The sequence below is a fragment of the Alosa alosa genome, chromosome 11 (assembly GCF_017589495.1).
Source record: "Alosa alosa isolate M-15738 ecotype Scorff River chromosome 11, AALO_Geno_1.1, whole genome shotgun sequence".
Classification (NCBI taxonomy): Eukaryota; Metazoa; Chordata; class Actinopteri; order Clupeiformes; family Clupeidae; genus Alosa; species Alosa alosa.
Window position 1 is genome coordinate 3,968,979 of NC_063199.1, and position 19,902 is coordinate 3,988,880.

Below are 19,902 nucleotides of genomic sequence, written 5' to 3' on the forward strand. Positions count from 1 at the left end.
GGAATTCACACTTAGGGAGAAAGAGAAAGACGAGAGAAGAGAGAGAGAAGAGCAAGAGGAAGACAGAGTGACCGAAAGGAGAGTGAATTAAGAAAATATTATTTTTTGGAAACACTGAAAACCAAGAGGGCGATGCAGACGGTCACACAAAAACAGAGATAACCTTTCTGTAAAGGAATGGGAAACACACCCTTTGGGAAAGCCAAAGTGAGAGAAGCTAACCCTTTAAACAAAGAACCTTGCACAAAACGTTTCACTATCTGACCCAGAAACAACACAAACCAGATATGAGCCAAGGGAAAAAGCGCAGTTACAAGACTGTCCTAAGATAAACATTGTGTTTAGAGTGCACAACAATATATAAACAAAAACCAGAGTCTACAAATCAACAGTAAGAAGTCTGCTAATGCTACGCCCACAAGTATCAGAAAACAATGACAACCAGCCCTATCTCTACTACTACAGGAAAACACTACAAAGAGCAGCAGAGTAAAGGTAGTCAAGGAGCTGACACGCATTTAGTCAGGTGTGTCAAAGGTTAAGAGGTACCTCCATATCCACTGTACATGTTGGCCAGTAATTTCAGCTCGCCTCTCCTCCCCGCAAGACTTGACCTCAGTGAGAAATACTTTCAGCTCTTTCGGAGCCTCTTCAAAGGGCAGAGCGAAAACCACAAGACTACCAGTGTCTCCTTGACTGGCTACATCCACTGGCAGCCTCCCCTCCCTCATACACATACAGAGAGAGAGAGAGAGAGAGAGAGAGAAGGAGGCGCTGCCAGGAAATGGGAAGGCGGTCTCCTTCTCCGCAGCTCTTGTCCTCCTCCACCTCCTCCTCTCGCTGGTTTCCTCTCCACTTCCCACTCTGACATCACACGCTTCCTGCCTCTCCCTCTTCCAAGCAAGGCCCAGCGCATTGCTTCCTCATGATAAGTTAAAAGGCTGTTAAACACTTAACATAACAGCTATATATGTACCTTGGACACATGGACACGGATAAATATTGCTGTCTCTATTGTGCAAGAAGAAGGGTTAAGACAATCAGGGCTCTTTTTTAGGAGACATGACGTGAAACTGTGACTCAGAAAGTGAGATGACTAACTTGCTTATTAGTTTTGGAAGCATTGCAATATAAGCTTTCAGGTGCAATCAAAGGAAACATCTCTAACCCTGATTCACCGACCCAAGTCATAATATTATGTCTATTGTAGGGCCGGGTGATATGACTTTAAATCAGAAGGAATAAGACTGAACACAACATAGTATTTGTTTTAAGGGGGCCATTCAGAAGACACACATTGGAAAAAGTATTAACCAATTAATTGACATGAGCAAGGTCAAGTTGACAAGAGGCTCTAAATGTCAGTTGTGATAGATTTTTTATTAATTGCCCAGCCCTGGTCTACTAGAAAACAAAAGGTAAAATGAAGTGGACATGGCAGAGGTGTCCTCCCTGTCTGACCTCTGCAATTGCAATAGTCCTCACTCCAAGTCCCGCCCAAGTGTGTGTCCCCACAAATCTTATGTCCAATTCTGGTTGTATACTGTACCTGTTCTGTCCACAAAAGCCAAGAACCAGAGAGAACTGCTTCAAAATCAGTAGCCTACTCTATCAAAGTAACCCAGATCTCAAAGTGTTAGCTATAATACTTTATGTGGGCCTAACTGAAATTTACTCTATTATGATTGGCTGAATCCAGAGCCTCTCTAGGGCTCTGGATGAATCGTGTTCAATGTCATTGTAAACCCAGCACAACCCCAAACGTTGACCACATTTCGTTCTATATTACTGCGCTACCACAAATTTATACAAAAAATAGAGTTGCTGCGTTTCGACGTTGCTTGGCAACCATTCTGATAGAGGGAATACATTTCTTGGTGAAGAATGATTATCAATTCATAAATCATTACATATCTCATTGCCGTTCCTTTATTTTGCAAAATCTAGCCAGATACGTGGAAACCGTTTTATTAGTAAAGTGAGTAATAAGCCATTCGAGTCCATAGGTTACAGTGATTTTAGAACAGCATGTCGTGCCTAACAACACCCGTATTAAAATCACTGTAACCTATAGCCTCTCGGGGCTTATTGCTTAATTAACATGCTACGTGGAAGGCATGAATTTGTTCTCCTTTCAAACTAATAGTGTTATGAAAGTGAGGCAAATCAACTATGGTAAGCTGCCAATGTTCTTAAAGTTCAGCCATGACAAAAAGTGAGAGAATGGATGAGAGCTACAGACAGAGGGAGAGCCATAACTGTAAGCAGTAAATCTTCATGGCTGAGGTTCACCACTGGGAATGAATGGGCGGACGGGCGTGAGGTTGGTAAGGGGACGAGGAGGGCAAGATGGATGGCATGGGGTTGGCACGAGGATGGTTCAGACACTGGGGCATCTCACATAGGGTCAACTGGCGTTGAAATCAAGCCTGAGGACCTTGCTAGTTCATTTCTCAATGGCAAAGTAAGCTTACCCAGGGGCAAAACTGATCTTTAATATCTTCAAAACCAACCAACCCCCACACACACACACACACACACACACACACACACACACGTAACCCCCCTCTACGTTTCCTCACTCTCTAATACACTCTTGAGAGGGGATCTGAAAGCACATGTTTATTCAGCAATTATATCAACCCAGGCTTTCTTCTGTGGGCATGCAGATTGCAGTGGGGATTAAGTTTTAATGACTTTCATGAGTTCCCCCCATCCAACTGCAGTGCTCCAGGACTTGCATGCACAGGAAGACATTTTGTGTTATTTCCTTCTACAGTGCACTCTAGCTCACACACACACACACACAGTCCCCAGTCACACTGCTAGAGAGAGACAATCTGCAAATGAGCACTGACACGGCCGAACTCAGCTTTATCCCTGGCTGCGGTTTTATTAGAAATGATAGTGGCAGAGACAGATAGACAGAGTGTGGAGACTGATGCTGATCTGGGAGGACAGACACTGGCTCAGGTCCTGGTCAGCCAGCTGCCTCGCTGATTAGGAGCCCGTCAGGGTGACTGAGGACGGCAGCCGAGTTGAGCCGCTCGGCCTGAATCAAAATTACGGCTTGTTAGCATGATCTCTCTATTAGAATCACGTGTGTGTGTGTGTGTGTGTGTGTGTGTGTGTGTGTGTGTGTGTGTGTGTGTCCAAAACACAGTCAAATCCCCCAAACAGGATGGATAAACACAAGACTGCAAAGCCAACAGCTACTTACACAACAAATACAAACAGGAAAACACGCAGACACACAGACATACAAACACACACACACACACACACAGACAGGTTAGTGTTGAATCCAAGGAGTATTACAGCTCTAGACACCACGCCTACACTTCCCCCTCACCAGACACAGTGACATATGACACACACACATTTGCCTGTATGCAAATACGCTAACAAAAAAAAAAAAAAGAGCCCTTAACAACAGGGCATTTCCATGGCCGCGGCCATCACTGGCACAGGACTATTCAGTCAGTGGGCTAACAGGGTGGGCACTTGGGCTAATCTGCAGGGCCATGGTTAATCATTCTTCAGATGATCTGCCTTCATAGCTAATGTGATGTTCTGCTTCTTTCTTTTTTTCCCCTCTCTTTTTTATTAGGAAGCACACTGCAGTCTTGCTCCTTGTCTGGGACATTACCACTGAACTGCGAGTTGAAGGAGGGCCGAGGGAGATTTCTCTGTCTGGTGGACGTGACTGCGCAAAGACGGCTCGATTAGCAGAGCTGAGAAAGGCCAATACCCTACCACCCTCTGTGTGTGTGTGTGTGTGTGTGTGTGTGTGTGTGTGTGTGTGTGTGTGTGTGTGTGTCAGAAACTCTAGATCAGGTCAATGGCATTTTGACAAGCAAGCCAGGCGGTAGCTTTTTGGCAGGTACTATACTCACACATAACAACTAGCACACAACAATCCAAATTTCCTTGTGTGATTCCCTGTGTGCAATTGGTTGTTACGCAGCACACAGACTATGTGCTTTTTAAGAGTAAAACCTTTTGCCGGCTTTTCATTCGGAAAAATACCAGTCATGCAGGCTTTTCTTTCTCCCTCTCTCTCTCTCTCTTCTCTGTCTCCAGGCAGAAAGATAGTATTGCCCTGAGGGGCAGAGAAAGGGTTTCAGTCAGGTGAGAAAAAGGGAGTGTGACAAAAAGAGAGAGGTCTCAGATAGTGTGTGTGTGTGTGTGTATGTGTATATATGTGTGTATGTGTGTGTGTGTGTGTGTGGTAGGTAAAATGAGAGAGAAAGATAGGAGGTGTGACAACAGACATGCCAGTGCCAGCCATGACCTCTGACCCTGCCTGGGTGGATGGTGTGATAAAGTGGAGGAGAAGAGGATAAGCAGGTCAGGCGGAGGAGGAGGAAGAGGAAGAGGAGGAAGAGGAGGCGTCGGGGCAGGGCGGGGTGGGGTGGGGTGGGGTGGGGCGGCTGGTGTCCCGGGGTGGGAGGGTGGGCAGAGCGAGGATTTAAGGGGAACAGTTGTCCTCTGAGCCCTGAGCTCTTATCTCCCAGGAAGCAGCTGGCCAGATCAGGCGAGGCCAGTAAAGGGCAGGGACAGACGGCCAGGGACCAGGGACCAGAGGCCGAGCAGGGACCAACCGGTGCCTCTGCACCTGTGTCTCTCTTTCACACACACACGCACACACACACACACACACACGCGTTCATGTACGTGCACATGTGCACGCGCATGCATGCACATGCCCACACACACACAGCTTTACCAAAACTACAGTGCAATGAATGAATGATACTGAAAAAACACATACATTAACACTAGCCTAATTATTAAAAAAGTAATATGCACATTTACACACACACACACACACACACACACACACACACACACACACAGCAATCACACAGACTATAATTCAGAAGAATATACAAACATTCAGACTAACGACCAACCACATATATCAGAGTAAGAATAAGCACCCTTCAGAAACCCAAACACACTCTCCCACTCTTTGACTTTCATATCCAACAGTCACAAACAGAGCTGAAACAGGTGCGCTCAGATATTGCTTCCTCTGCTATCGCTTGCTTCATCTCCCGCATGGCTGAGATGCTTGTATGTCCGCAACGGTTTTATCTTCACATTTCTCACATGCCGCTCTCCTCTTCCTCACTTTCATTCCCTCCGCCTCCCTGACCAGCTACGCTGTGCATTCCACCCGCCACATTTGACCAGAAGAAGGTCCACACATATAAAGTATGTGGCAGTTGAATGTTATCAGTAAGGCAACACTGACGAGCATTTCAGCAGAGCGGTTGCGGAGTCGCATAAAGCATGTTTAAACTAACGATTACTACATGTCTGTGTAATGGCTTTGTATGTTTGGTCTGCTTGTGGTCGGCAAGGCGACACTGCGGCTTTTATGCTGCTATTTCGGGGCTAATTTTTCCGCAGAGAATGCCGTGGTGGCAGTTTTATTGGAATCATATGTGCGTGCTGTGCTGTGCTGTGTTGCATGAGAGGCTTGAGGCTTTACAGCAACGGATGACTGTGTGGGACAGATGACTACACACACAGGAGCCGCGTGAGAGAAGGAGTGTGTTGCTAAAGACAGGACAATAGGCTAAGCACAGACATCTGGACCAATAACCTGAGCAGCAGGTGAATGAGCCCTTCTCGCTGCAAGCACCAACACACACAAAACACACACACACACGTTATTTAGTTTGTCACGTATGGTTTTGGTACTTCTACAGGAAGTGCAAGGAAATAAAACACCCATTGGAGAGGTGAGTGTGCTGAAATCCTGTAAGTGGTGGGCAGATCATTCCTCATTCATGGTATACAGTTGTGAACATAAGAGCAGTTCTCTTACACACTGACAGACACAAGATATACACGTACACACACAAGCCCACTCACACATAAACACTGAAAGGCACAGCCTAGCACACACACGGAAACTAACAACATGTACACATACACAAGCACACACACACAGCTCCTGTGGTGCACAGCAGAGGACACATAGCACCCATAACTGGCATTCCACTGCCATACAGCCCCACAGCACAGCAGAGCCCCACTCCATCTCCCAAAGGCTGCAGTCTCACACGAAAACAAGTTCTATAAGAGCAACAGCTTAGGCAAGGCCGGTTTCACTCTTCTGACCTACCATCTATGCATACCTGAAAGGAGAAAAATATTCAAAGGTTGATTTAAAGGTGTGTGTGTGTGTGTGTGTGTGTGTGTGTGTGTGTGTGTGTGTGTTTACACATGATAAAACTCTTTCCAGATTGCAGGTAACAAAATGTCGGTCACAGTTATTGTCGTGATAGCTACCATCAAATGATATTTTAAAAGAATTGGTGCCATCACCCGTAAGAAGAGATGTTGGAAATTAAATGGCAGCGTCATTTAATTTATGGGAAGATTCTTGAGGTGGTCAAATATTATTTTATGCAGCATCTATAGATTGCAATTTCATGACTTTCATTCAAGTCCTCATAATGCACCCCCAGTCTACTGCCCTCCGTCCCATAAAGTTGAGTTTGAGTGGAGTGGAGTGGCTATAACGGTCATCTGTTGATGTATATGAGGTGCAGTGCTGTATGGAAATGTCTTGAGCGGAGTTATGCGGGGTCTGGTCTCGCCAGGTCCAATCTCCCCCGAAAAACCCATCTCCTAACGAGGCCTATAAAAGCCTGTGATTAACGAGCCACCAACAGGCTCTCGGGTTCCTGCAGCGGCTGCCTGTTCTCTGATAAGGGAAAGAATTAGGAAAGGACAGAGAGAGAGAGAGAGAGAGAGAGAGAGAGAGAGAGAGAGAGAGAGAAAGAGGGAGAGGGAGAGAAGGATGGACAGAAAGAAGTAGCAGGAAGTGAGAGATAGAGCGAGGAAGGAAGAATAGAGAGTGATAAGAAGAGCAAGCCTACGGAAGCGAAATGAACAGAAAGAGAAGAGAAAGAGAGAGAACGAGGGAAGAAAAGGGTGATTGAGAAAAGTGGTCCCACTGCAGTCCTATCACGACTTTATTTACTGCTCCACATTGGAGTCGCTGAGTGCAGGAGGCTCACCAGTCTGTGGTGTGGAACTTATTTCCAGCTCAATGACCCAGGCCCCCCGCTGAGCAGAGCGGGAATGATTATATAAGCGCTTTTCTCCCCCCCCTCCCCTCCTCATCAGAGATGCACCCCACCAGTCTTAATGCCAGCCCGGTTTCATTTATGATATCATACATAATCTCTTTTTCTCTCTAAGACACGTTAAGCCACTTTGATGGCATTGATGGCACGATAACCATATGCCGCACTATTTAGATAATTATATGGGTATATCTCAGTGAAATATCTGAAAGGGCAGTATTAAAAACAGCTACACCTTTAACAAGGGACAGTTTCATTACAAAGGATGCTAGACTTGTCACTTGGGGAAATCAAAACCCTCCACCAAATGTCACACAGCTCTCACCAGCACCAGCAAATGTCACACAGCTATCACCAGCATCTGACTAACTTCCACCTAATACAGTACAGCAAAAGCAAAGGCACAACACACCAATGGAAGCTTGTCCCAAATAAAACACGTTTTTCACGGCACCACTCTGAACAGGAGCTCTGAGGGGTTCCAGTTCTCCTCGTCTTGCACAGGCTGATGTCAGGCTGACCGAGCACAGCGAGCGTCCTGGACCCCCGTCAACTCAAGACTTCCTGTTTAATCCCCAGCTGGCCTCTAATAGGCTTACGTGTCACTTGATGCTGCCCCACTAGGCTGCTGCTCCGCTGTGCTGCGTCGTGCCCAGTGCACACACGGGCCCCAAGGCTCTAGGAAGCTAATGGCCACCCATTCAAATAAAATAAGGATATATATCGCTTGTGCATGTCTGAAACATTCCCTGCTGAAAAAAAACAGCCTAACCAGCTAAAGGTGGTTTGCTGGTTGACCAGCTTGTTAACCAGCTTGTTTGACCATCCTATGATGGTTGACCTGCTAGACCAACAAAACTCTTGCGAAAACATACCTTCAGCTGGTTTTCCCAGCTTATGATGGTAATTCAGCTGGTTTTGCTTGTCGTACCACCTCAAGCTGGTCATTTTAGCTGGTGTTGCTGGTCTATAGTGCTGGTTTAACTGGCCATGCCAGCTTATGTTGGTCATTCTAGCAAACCAGAATGACCATCTTGCACCAGCTGTATCCCACAAGACAGGCTGGTCACACCAGCATGACCAGCTTCCTCAGATGGTCATGCCAGTATATCCAGCTGGTGGCCCAACCAGCTACACCAGCAAAGACCAGCAAGAGCTGGAATAAAAACCAGCAAAGACGAGCTAAAACCAGCTAAAACCAGCTACCAGCATAAGCTGGTTTCTAGCTGTTTTTTTTTCTGCAAAGATTTTTCTTGAAACAACAAACAAACAAACAAACAAACAAACTAACTATGTTAGTGGACGTACACAAACTGATGATAGGATCATAATCCTAATCAAAACAAACTGGAAAAAAATGATGGATGCAATATTGTACCCCTCAGGTGACAAAGTGTCTCTTCATTATTAGAGTAATTAAATATTGAATGTGCTGTGGTGTGACTGTGGTTACGTTGACCATTGATTTATATGAATTAAACAGCATATTTATGGCACCAGTCAGTGCAAATGCAGTATGAACAAATGCCAGTGATTAATTTGACTTCTTTTTCAATGGAGTTGCCCTCAAGTCAGTTTCGAGTCTAATGTTTGCAGATAATTGCCCACCTGTACACTAATATTGTACAAATGTACTACAGCAAGAGCAGCCTCTTCTATTCAAATAATAGGCTGCCAGTGTTGTCAGAAAAATGACAAAGCTTTTGGGATCAATATGTGCTTGTGTTTGTAAATAAAACAAAAATAATGGTGGCTGGACTGCTTGTTACAAGATTATTTTTTCTGCAAGTCCTCAACAATGAATCCTGATGCTGCACGGTTCTCCCCACCACATAACCCTTGCGGAGATATCGTCATCGTGTTGCTGTGAGCAGCTTGGCTAGCCTTAATCTTGGAAAGTGTAATTGGATGGCGAGGGTCTTTGAAGGGGAAGAGGTCAGGTCACTGATCTGGTCAGAAATACCAGGGGTTAAAAGGAACCTTGTGTGGGAGAAAGGTGCTTGACTTCAGCTGTATTGCATAGGACTACTGACTAGAAATAGCCTGAGTCATGATTCAGGTCACAGGTCGTCACCCCTCTTACTCATTGGTTTATATGGGTGTATCCTTGCCTGTGATTTTCTTGAGTGTTTGCTTACACTTTGCTAAAATATGAGGTTCTATCTCCAAGTAAGTATCTATGCAGTTGAGGCTTTTAATAATGCCTGTGTTTGAAGTTAAGTGAGGACACGGGACTAACGAAAACCATTCTCCACACAGGTCTCTTCTACAGCTTGTCCAACTTCCATAAACATTAGGCAGTGTCTCTTGGCCCGTGGACTGCTAGTGATGGCCAGAGCAACCCTTTGTATGAGGAAGTGAGATCAGATGAGAGATCTATCCATTTCCCTGTTTACACAAAGCCGCAGACACATTAGAGGCCACGGGGCGAACCTCGGGGCCAACATCTGACTCGACCATTAGCGCAATTAGTCCCCCACTGGGCTGTGGCTGGCCGGCCAGTGGGCGCAGTCTGTGGCCCTAACAGGAGCACATGGCCGGATTAGGCTAGCTGTGGGTAACGCCTCCTCAAGTGCGTGTCTGAACTTAAACAATCTCCTGGCAGAACTAGCGCCAGGCCTTGCCCCGACCCATCCACCTGTTCCACTGGCTCAGCTAACCGCTCACTGGTTGCGGCATGTGTTTCATCATGGCAACCGCTCTGCTGTCTTACTCTTACACTCAAATGCATACATGGACAAACACAGGCACAATAAATCAGTTTAAAAATAAATAAATAAACAAACATATAAATAAATGAAACAGAAGGAAATGGCGACCCACCACAGTATGGTCTATTCACAACACTCAACTTTCAACTTATTTTAACAGCCTTCTTATCCTGATCCTTTTCCATCTTTTTAAACACTTCCCCTCAGGGAGATAGCTGAGACAATTTGTCAGATAAATTTACAATTTGTACCCAGTTTGCAGTAGTCAGTGATACATGGTAGACTATATTTATATCTCTCATGTGCATTGTAATTGGTTTGTTATAGTTTTAAACAGTTGTCTGCCTCTTTTTTGACAACATTAGCAGGCTAACTGATTTAGCAGATATTGCCTTTGTGTGGATGCAGCTGTGGATTGGCCGTTAGCTTTTTTACCTGCCAGCTGATGACTGTACTAACAGTTGGCCAGTTAAATGAGTTGGAGATTTCCAGGACGAAGCATGAATCCCAGTATCACAGGTCATTATCAGCAGGTTGCCGGTTTGAATGCAAGACATCAGGTTAAGCAGGGGTGAAAGTAGTTTTTATTTCTTGGTGGTACTATGATATAGTTATAATGCGCGCGCGCCAAAATTTTCACTTAGCCTAATTATTTATTATTTGTTTATTTACTGTATTATAGTCTACTTATCAAGCATTCACAAGGACTTCTTATCACTCTAGTATCACTCTTTAACCCACCTGTATCTGTTGATTATGAATAAATTGCAAACACTTAATTTCAACATTTATTTATTTATGTTTTCGCTGAATAGTTGAAACAGAACAGTGGAACAGAACAGAAAAGGTAAAACACTTAAAATAAATTCCAAAGAGGCTTGAAGTAGCTGTCCTCATCTGCTTGACGACTAGCCATGCCTTGGGTTGAATGAGCAGCTCTCCTTCCTTTGCCAAGCCAAGTCTTCACATAAGGAAGGGCATCCCACTGCTTTCTGTTTCATTGCTGTGGTCTTTTTTAAAAACATAACATATTTTTTTCTCTGCATTTTCTTTGTATAGTTTCTACTTGTCCTCTCTACTTGAATCTCTCTCGAAGCGTTGTGGTTTTCTGTTGGTATGTTTGGATTATTTTTTCCCACGAACGTGATGGGACGTTTGAATAAGTGCGTGGAATGTTTGAATAAGTGCGTGCGTTCTTTTGTGTTCTCAGTGCACGTGTGTTTTCAGTGCTTTGGTAGCCTAGTTACTCTGATCGCTCCCACTTCCAATAGTTTTTTTTATATAGGCTACTGTATATCATGAAACACGTTTCTTTGAGTAATCATGCCTTTTTATTTGGGAGACTGCAACATACTTCTGTCCGCTAAAACACGTTCTTTATTGCTGCGCAAGATCTGGTTAAGCCGTACACGCGCTGTCTGTCTCGTGTCTCTCCAGCGAAACATTGCACACATAAAACCAGAATAGGCTATTGAAACATCAACATATTTTTCTTTAGCCTGTATGTTTTTTTTATTTGGGAGACTTTCCAAGAAACGTCAAAAACACTTTGGATACCAGTGCACGTTGGCGCAATTACTGTTGGCTACTGTAGCCTACGCGCGCTATAGCTTGCTCGTTGTCTGTCCAGCTGCACGGGAGGTTTAGACACAATTCAGATACAGTTCAGAACGATGTATATTAAATATATTTTTGGGCAGTATTAAAAAACTGGTGAAACATGTTGCTTCTGGTAATTTGACATTAGCAGTTGTGTTGTCATGCTGAAAGTGCAATATTTTTCAGAGACAGTATAGTTTTCTTTCCGGTAAGGCGTACCCTCTCCAAATATTTTAGTGGCAGGGGCGGAGCTTGAGGGGGTGCGGGGTGTGCGGCACGCCCCCGGCCCGGGACCCGCAGGGGCCGAGAAGCCCCTGGCTGCAGCTTGCAGATCGGGACTGGGCTCAATGTGGGGCGGAGCGCAACGTTGAGCTCAGCCCACCTTCAGCACGTCTTCTCACGCTGACAATGTCCGTAGGGCCTACTTTGTTTCCTACTGTCCAAGTTATATTTCTCAACATAATCTCTAAGAAGAATGCTTAAATCTATAAAAGCATTTTCTCAACTGCAAGAGAAAAAAACACGGAGGTTGACACTTGTTAGGCTAACAGTAGGGCCTACTGGGTAGGGTAGCCTATAATGCGTAGGGGAGAACTGGTATCAAGTGGACCAAAATAAGCATAAAGGTGAGCTATCATAACACTGTGACATATGGTCTGCAATGGCTAATGCAATAAATTAGCTTTAACAGTCATACATTTGGACTTTTTTGTTGATTTTATATAAAAAAAAACAGAAGCTCTTTGTTTAAGCCAGCAGGATTCAAGATTTAAGAGCTGTTACATTCATGACGCTATACTGTTACAACTGTACCGCACTTTTTTATGGCTGCGTTAAGGTTGTGAAGTAGGCCTACATGCCGCTGTTAATTAAAAACATGCACATAAACAATAGGCTAGGTGTAAAATATTGAATAAAATGTTCTGCTGTATGACTGGCTTTATTTTAACTCTCATATTGAACTTTACGAGGTGCAAATTTACAAAATTGGATCGTCTCCTACAGGCGTCAATGAGAGAACACTTAAACTTACATGATTTTGGTTTCGATTTTCTAATTGGAGTAAGTCTTTGTGACAACACGTCATGATACATTTGATAATGTTTGATCGTTGTTTTGGTATGAAGCATATTTTACGTAGCCTAATGAATGCGCTCTAGAAAGTGAAAGTAGCCTAACCTAGGCCTATATGCGCTCTGTGTCTGAGCTGTATGTGCACGTCCGCAATTGATTACGTTCCTCAAACACATCAATCCCATGGTATTTTTTGCCCTAAAATGAATGAAACATGCAAGTTCAAAATCCCGCCAGTAGCCACGTTACATCTCCGTTTCATATTTGCCTAGGCTACTAGTCTACAATAAATGAATTGAACGAACTCAACTGACAACAGGTATATCTACTGATTCGGTCATTGCGACTACAGAATACAGACTACAGAATACAGTACAACAAACTTTCTGTCTTTCTGAAGTTTATTTTTGTATTCCGGGGTACAGTTAACCTGACCCTAGCCAGATGAATTTCGCTCCGCCTAGCTCCACTCATCCATCTGGAAACGATCCATTGAAGTGTTGCTTCATAAGACTGGGCCTAATCAAAAAATGCTTGCAGATGATTGAATAAGCCACTTGTCCGTCATCTATTGACGTGCTACTTCAACCACTCACATCGAAGCCAACCCGTGACGCTAATAACAGTGTCACAGTCGCTTCTATGTCACATCTATGAAACTCCCGCCCTGCGTCCTGATTGCTGAACCATAAAGTCGGTTGCAGAAATCACTCTCAATGGAAGAGGTCCCAGATGGATGTGAGTGAAGCTAGGCGGAGCTATAGCGGAACGAAATTCATCTGGCTAGGGTCAGGTTAGGGTACAGTAGCCTAATTGCCTAATGTCTTGACAATAGTTTTTCTTACCGGCTTGCTGTTTAAACCAGTGTTTCTCAAACTTTTTTTCTGGGGACCCACTTTTTAAAAATGACAGACTATCGCGACCCAACTCGTGACTGTGGTAGTTAACAAACTAAACTGACTGCGCCGCTCTGAACTTTCCTGCCAGGTTTATGACGCAAACCGCTACATCTCGGCTCTGGCATTGCCTAAACTCATCGTGTGGGAAATCAGGTTATCTGTCAATATTGGGCTTTGAAAGTAAGGGATATTTGCTCAGTAGGCTACATTTTGTAACATTTATAGAGAAACCGAGGGGAAGTTAAATTAGAAATTAGAATCGTTGGAAATTGAAAACACATACAAAAAAATATTCGGGGCTTTTAAAAAGAGATTCGGTGCTTGAGCCCCCGAAGCCACCCCCTCACTCCGCCAATGCAACCACCCAGCAGTAACTTCTGCATTCAGTGAGATTTGCACCGCCCTAATTTTATTTTTGACTCTTGCCGTCACCGTTGCAACCTCTGAGCTCATTCTCCAAGTTAATGATCATTAAAAAACACTTGAGAAGCACAGTGGGACAGGAGAGACTGAGTGGACTTGCCATGTTGTCCATAGAGAATGAGAGAGCAAAGAAAATGGACATACACAGAGCATCGTGGACGAGTTCGCGGAGCCAAGGCTCGTCGTATGCCCTTCAAATAGTGCTGCGTATTATTGTTGTTTTATTATTAGGGGTCATGTAGCCTAATATTTTTGTTGTTGTTCTCTTGGTTACACTTCATATGCGTTCGATGGACTTCAAAATGACATAGTTGCTCTCCGTGGCTGGCGCTTGTAAGACCAGCTGTTGCGGGCATGTGTAGCCTATGTTGTAAAATTATGTTATGATGAGTTTAATAAAGGGCCCGGTCATGTGCCCCGCCCCCGGCCCTGACTTGTTCCGCCACTGTTTAGTGGTATCCCGTACCGGCCAGTACCGGCTTACTTTCACCCCTGAGGTTAAGCCACCTGGTCTATTCGTATGACGTCCTAATGTAGTGGAAGAAAACGTCACTAGGTTCTAATTATGAAGATTGTAAGATAATTATCAATAAACATCATCAGTACATCAGAACTTTTCTTTTAGGTCTTTCCTTAACCTACAATTTGAGAAAGACTTCCTTCAGAGTTAAAGGACACTTACCCATTGTAACAGAAGCTTGCTTTAAAAAACCTTTCCTTCTGTGTTTGTTCATTGACCGCCATGTCCTTGCATTTTCCTCTGGCGTATCATTTTCAACGCAGAAAACGGCTAATGAAAGTGCCCTCTCTCTACAATGTCCTTGTTCACACTGCGCACACAAAATAAAAAGGATATCTGTACCCTCAAAAAATGTAGGCAATCAGGCTGTGCACAGTTTCATGTATGATCATGTAATACTCCCGACTACCCAGCCTGTGTGTTTTATACGCCCTTTTACTAGGATGAAGTTGGGCAGAACTGGCATTCACTTCCTGGCCTGGAAAACTCACAAATCAGCAGGCACAAACAGAAACCTATTAGGCAATTGGGGCCGCAAGAAATCACTCACAGATTCCTCCTCAGGCCATTCTCAGTTAACTCCCATTTGTGGGCAAACCACCTGACTGGTCACAAGCCCCCGTCAGCTCAGCGTCTTGCCTCAGGAGAGAGAGGCTCTTGCGAGAGCTTCACTCGGAACGAGGAGCAGCCAGCAATGTGACCAACGTTTAACCTGGCCCTGAGGGACGATGACGTTAAGAAGAAAAAAAACATCAAAAAGAAAAAAAGACAAAAAAATGACACCCCTTGAAGCATAAACAAATACCTTATGTATCACATCATCATGACACAACAGCCAACAAAGCGTTTACAGTCACCTTGGTATGATCACAAGGTGTTGACTTTTCTCTTTTGAACCATGTGTTACATACATATTAGCGCTGAAGCATCAAAGGGAATTGTTGTGTGACGACTCACCAGTGGATCACTGTGTTTTAGACTTTAGCAAACGCCTCATTCTCGCTCTCCTTCACCCTCTCCTCCAGTGCAGGCCTCGGTAAGCTGATTACACAAGGCAGCTCGGCTGTTGCCACCGACCACAGCACTTGCCATGACACGCAGGTATCTGTTTGTGTCCCACTGGCCCAGTCACACGAAACGAACAAAGCTACGGGGAAGGAGGCTACGGGGGGAAGTGTAACACCCCCAAATGAGAAGTTTACCATTTATGTGAAACGGTACATCTCTTAACCCGTTGGGACTGATGGGCTTACGCTGCATAGACATACTGGGTTTCAGGGTCGACATCCCCGTTTGTATGAAAGGGAACTTCCCATGAAGCAACACTGCACACTGAGCTGGTTATCAAGACAATAATCTTCTGCTCATGCCTGTAAACAAATTAACGGAATAACATTAACCCATCCCAAGGCGGCTTTAAAATCCCTGACTGCGGTGTAAACCTTAATGCCGTGCTACTCATTTCACAGCCTGAAAGCATCATATAATTGCATGAAACTTCCCAAGCCACAAGGTCACTATGTGCATGTATGGGGGCACGCAGAGAAGAAAGAACTATGCATTTCATCTGTGTTTATGCGACCCTTCAAAATGCACACACCATTAGCCAAGACAGATGCACATGCAACCTTCTTGAGCATGTGTGCGCCATAATGTATTCTTAGTGCTGTGTGCAGGGCTGCGGTTTTAAGCCGGCACTGAGACTTCGTGCCGTGCACCCTGGGAAAGAGTGAGTCACTCGCTGCTGCAGCTGCGGCCCAGGCCCCCGTCCTCTCGGCACTGAGTGAGGACTTAAGCGTACTACATACTCGCCGCACCCGACCGGTAGCACGACAATGTGACGTCAAAATTGCGTCATTTTCCTCTGTCGCACGAGAAATTTCAGCCTCGCGCAGGCAGGTCGTGTACAGGAGATTTTTTTTTCAGATGCGGGCGACAAGCAGGATGAGCTTGAAGCCAAGATCAGGGAGCATCCGTGCCTCTATACAGAATCAACCACAATCGGGCATTTCATAATATAGCCTAGCCCACATCTTAAATAAACATGTTTGAATAGTCAAAGTTAAGTTAATGAAGCTACCAGAGAGAGGGAATTAAGATGAAAGACCTAGGACCCAGGGACATGCCAATAATCCAGCAAAAGGTAACACCCCAGCTGAGAGCTGGAGGAGAACAGTGGGTTTTACTTGTGACCCCAGTATTTTATTTTTTACAAATGGTGTCCTCAACCAACTCACAGGTTTGCTGTTATAAAAAAAGACACTGCAAATACAAGGAGTTCTGGGGGTTGCTGATGAGAAAAAAGGCAAAGTCCAGTGATGACACAGCAGGCTCTGTCACTGGACATCAGCATCCTGCTCAGACAAGCATGTAAACAGTTCAGCCTGTCGGTCACTAGGCTCTGCCATGAGGGAGCACACGTCAGCCATTCTCCACAACTAACAGGCTCTGGGAATTTGGGAATACTGCCGACTCACCCAGGAAGGCAAAATGGATCATCACAAGCAGGGGGGCTGGAGGGGGGAGGAAGGGTCAGCTTTGCTATATAGGGACATGGCAGCAGGAGGGGCCCAAAAGATAGTGGGAGAGAGGGGAGGAGGAGGATGGGGGGAGGGAAGTCCAAAGAGGGGGAAAGATAAAGAGAAAGACAGACAGAGGGTGAGTGAGTGACAGAGAGGAGATAAAGAGTGAAAGAAACAGCAATAGAGCATGACTCCATGACAAAACAAAGAGAGGCCAGAGGAAAAACAAAGCCAAAAGGAAGCCCGTACGGAACGAACAAACAGATAGCCTAACAGCCTATGGCTATAAGAAGCTACCTACAAGAAGGACCAGTGATGAGGATAAAAGGTCCGAGCTGCTTCCATATAGGTGAAGTAGATTAAACCCAATCCGATCAAAATGTGCTGGGGTCCAATTCTCCCATCAAGGCAGCCATCCTCTCCATTTACTCTTCACGAACCGTCGGCAGCAGGCTAGTGACAGGCCATTATGCAAGGCCATACAAAGCACAGGAGTAAATCCAATAGGGTTAATTCGATTGTGGTTTGCCTTGGCCTGGATCCTTCATATGGTTGTCATACCTCGCAGTCGTCAGAGGCCTCTCTGAACAAGCTGTGCAATTCCAGCAGCTTCCTGTTTGTACAACCACTGGGACTGGGAGAAGTATGCTGGGCTGGGGCAACGAGCTCAGGCAACCACCAGGCCATGGAGCTGCTGGGGCTGTGGAGCTGCTTCTCATTGAAGGCCCAAAAGTTTTGAAATAGACTGGGCATGTCTGGCCCGGCCTGTGGCGTGTGGGTTCCGTGGGCTCCCCCAGAGTTCTGAGCCCAGCATTGTTCTCAATATGGCTTCTGGAATGTTCATGTAAACGAGCTGCCATGGCGACCCAACCAGCTTTCCACATGATTGATGGAAAAGGAGAGGGTGGGCGGAGGGAGGGCCTGAGGGATGAGGCATCTCCGGCAGCGCAAGGCAAGCCACAAGAAAGTCGCATCGCTCAGTTCCGACCAGTGCTCATCAAACAGAGGCTAATTGCACAGTCGGCGATGTGATGGACGGTTCGCGTGCACGAGCAGGGTGCAATCACACAAGGAAGAGCATTTAATTAGTCACTGTAGACCGTGCAAAATGGCACGGCATTGGCCCACAGGAAGCCATTAGCCGAGCAAAAGCTACACATGGGTGGGGGTTAGAGTGCATGCTGGGTATGGAGAGTACATCACTTGGTGACAGAGGCACTCTGTGTGTGCATGTGTGTGTGTGTGTGTGTGTGTGTGTGTGTGTGGAACACAAGGGCTCTTCAGTATTCTAGCTGGTGTCTCATTATTCTTTCGCCTGGAGAACAGAGAGAGCAGGTGCTTGAGATTAACACAACATCAGAGCCAGGGAGGCTGGCAGGCACCCACACACATTCAAACACTTTTCCCTCCCTCGCCCCTGCGAGCTCTTAACCCTGGAATCCTCTGACAGGGGTACAGCGCAGTGACGGTGCCCAGACCTTCTCCTGGGCCCAGGGCGTGCTAAACCTCCAGACAAGGCCTAATTAACACTACCCCATGCATCAATGTGCTTGTTCAAAGGGAACTCACACATGGGAATGACACTGGGAACCATCCTTGTGATCTATAGGCTGCTGCTCCAGAAGAGTTTCCTTTTTTTTTAAATGGACAGTCTATTTGCTCTGTGCACCCCACAATGATCTATTTTCAGCATGGACAGACGGCGCAAAAAAAGGTATTTCCTATTGAGGGAGGACATGACCAACCATGCCAACCATGCAGAGCATGCTTCATGAGTGAGTGAGTGAATGAGTATTTGTGTGAGGGTGTGTGTGTGTGTGTGTGTGTGTGTGTAACGCTAAACTCATAACGAGCAAGGAGACGGTCCTCAAAGCCAAGGCTAACACACAACAGGACTTGACACGTCCTGAGGGGTTGGGGTGAGTGGGGGTGGATAATGGAGGGTACATAGGCAGGAACGACAGAGAGAAAGAGAGGATGACAGAAAGGAGAGAGAGAGAGGGGGAGAGAGAGAAGGAGAGAGAGAGGGAGTCACAGGGTCACAGTAGGACTCCTGGCCGAGACAGAGCTTTCAGACAAAACATCACTTCAGCCTCAGCCCAGCTACAGGGAGAGACATCCCAGAGAGGGGTAGGAGGAAGCAAGGCAACAGAATCCTACATGGGTACAGGGAGGACAACGCCTCTTACATGTCTGAGAAAGCCCCATGTGTTATAGTAATGGTTATGGTACTTAGAGTGATATGGCATGGGAGTACGTCTTTGGCCAAGTCAAATATTAGAATTGGAACTTGGCTTCCATGCATTTATTGCACAAGGACACAGACATTATATATTGGTGCATCTATGCAGGGAAGATCATTTGTGAGTGTCTTCAGAATCTAAAATCAAATATTGGCTTTGAAAAGGTCAGCCAGATGAGCACAGCCCGAGGAGATGACCAAGCTCCTGTGATGACACAGTTCAAGATCATCATCAAGGATAGAATGACTTCAGCAGGTCCAAACCAACAAACATGCTGCCAGTTTTAAAGCCCTATGCTTGCATTACACCCACACATAAATAAACACAACAATTTGAAACACAGAGCCTCAAACCTTTTTTTTAAAAAAAAGGGTATTGAGCAACTCTCTGTGTTTGTGTGTACAGCCTATATGTTTGTGTGTGTGTGTGGGAATGTGTGTGTGTGTGTGGGCATGTGTGTGTGTGCACCGTACACAAGTGAGTAAGTAAGAGAGTGAGAGAGGCAACCTCCCTCTTTTCCCCAGCATATCCCTTTCATCATAATTGTTTTTGTTGATCAAATCATTAGCTAAATTAGGCCCCTCAGCAGTGCTCAGCTCCCACACACAAAGGCCAGATTGTGAGGGCCTGGTGTGCTGCCCACATGGCTGGGCTTTCTGGAGGACGTGTTCCCACAGTCCTCACGGCCAGCCCCGATGCAGGAGGCCGTGGAGGATATCGCAGTCTCGCGTCCTCATAAAACAGCAGGAGAGGAAGTGAAAACAAAACGATGAACAGGAGTCATGGCCTCTGTTGTTAAGGG

General features: G+C 45.6%; 1 protein-coding gene across 4 annotated transcripts in view; it reads right to left on the reverse strand.

The window, feature by feature from the left end:
• Positions 1-19,902, reverse strand: part of ripor1 (RHO family interacting cell polarization regulator 1) — a 71,263-nt gene that overhangs the window by 33,204 nt on the left and 18,157 nt on the right. Inside the window, exon 1 of one of the 4 annotated variants that reach the window (XM_048256813.1) lies at positions 550-704. The exons of 2 other annotated variants lie outside the window; for them this stretch is intronic. In XM_048256813.1, coding sequence (XP_048112770.1) covers positions 550-568 — 19 coding nt within the window. In that variant the 5' untranslated portion in view covers positions 569-704. Of the gene's footprint in view, positions 1-549; positions 705-19,902 lie in introns of those variants that run through there. One more of the 4 variants, XM_048256817.1, reaches the window with a different exon arrangement.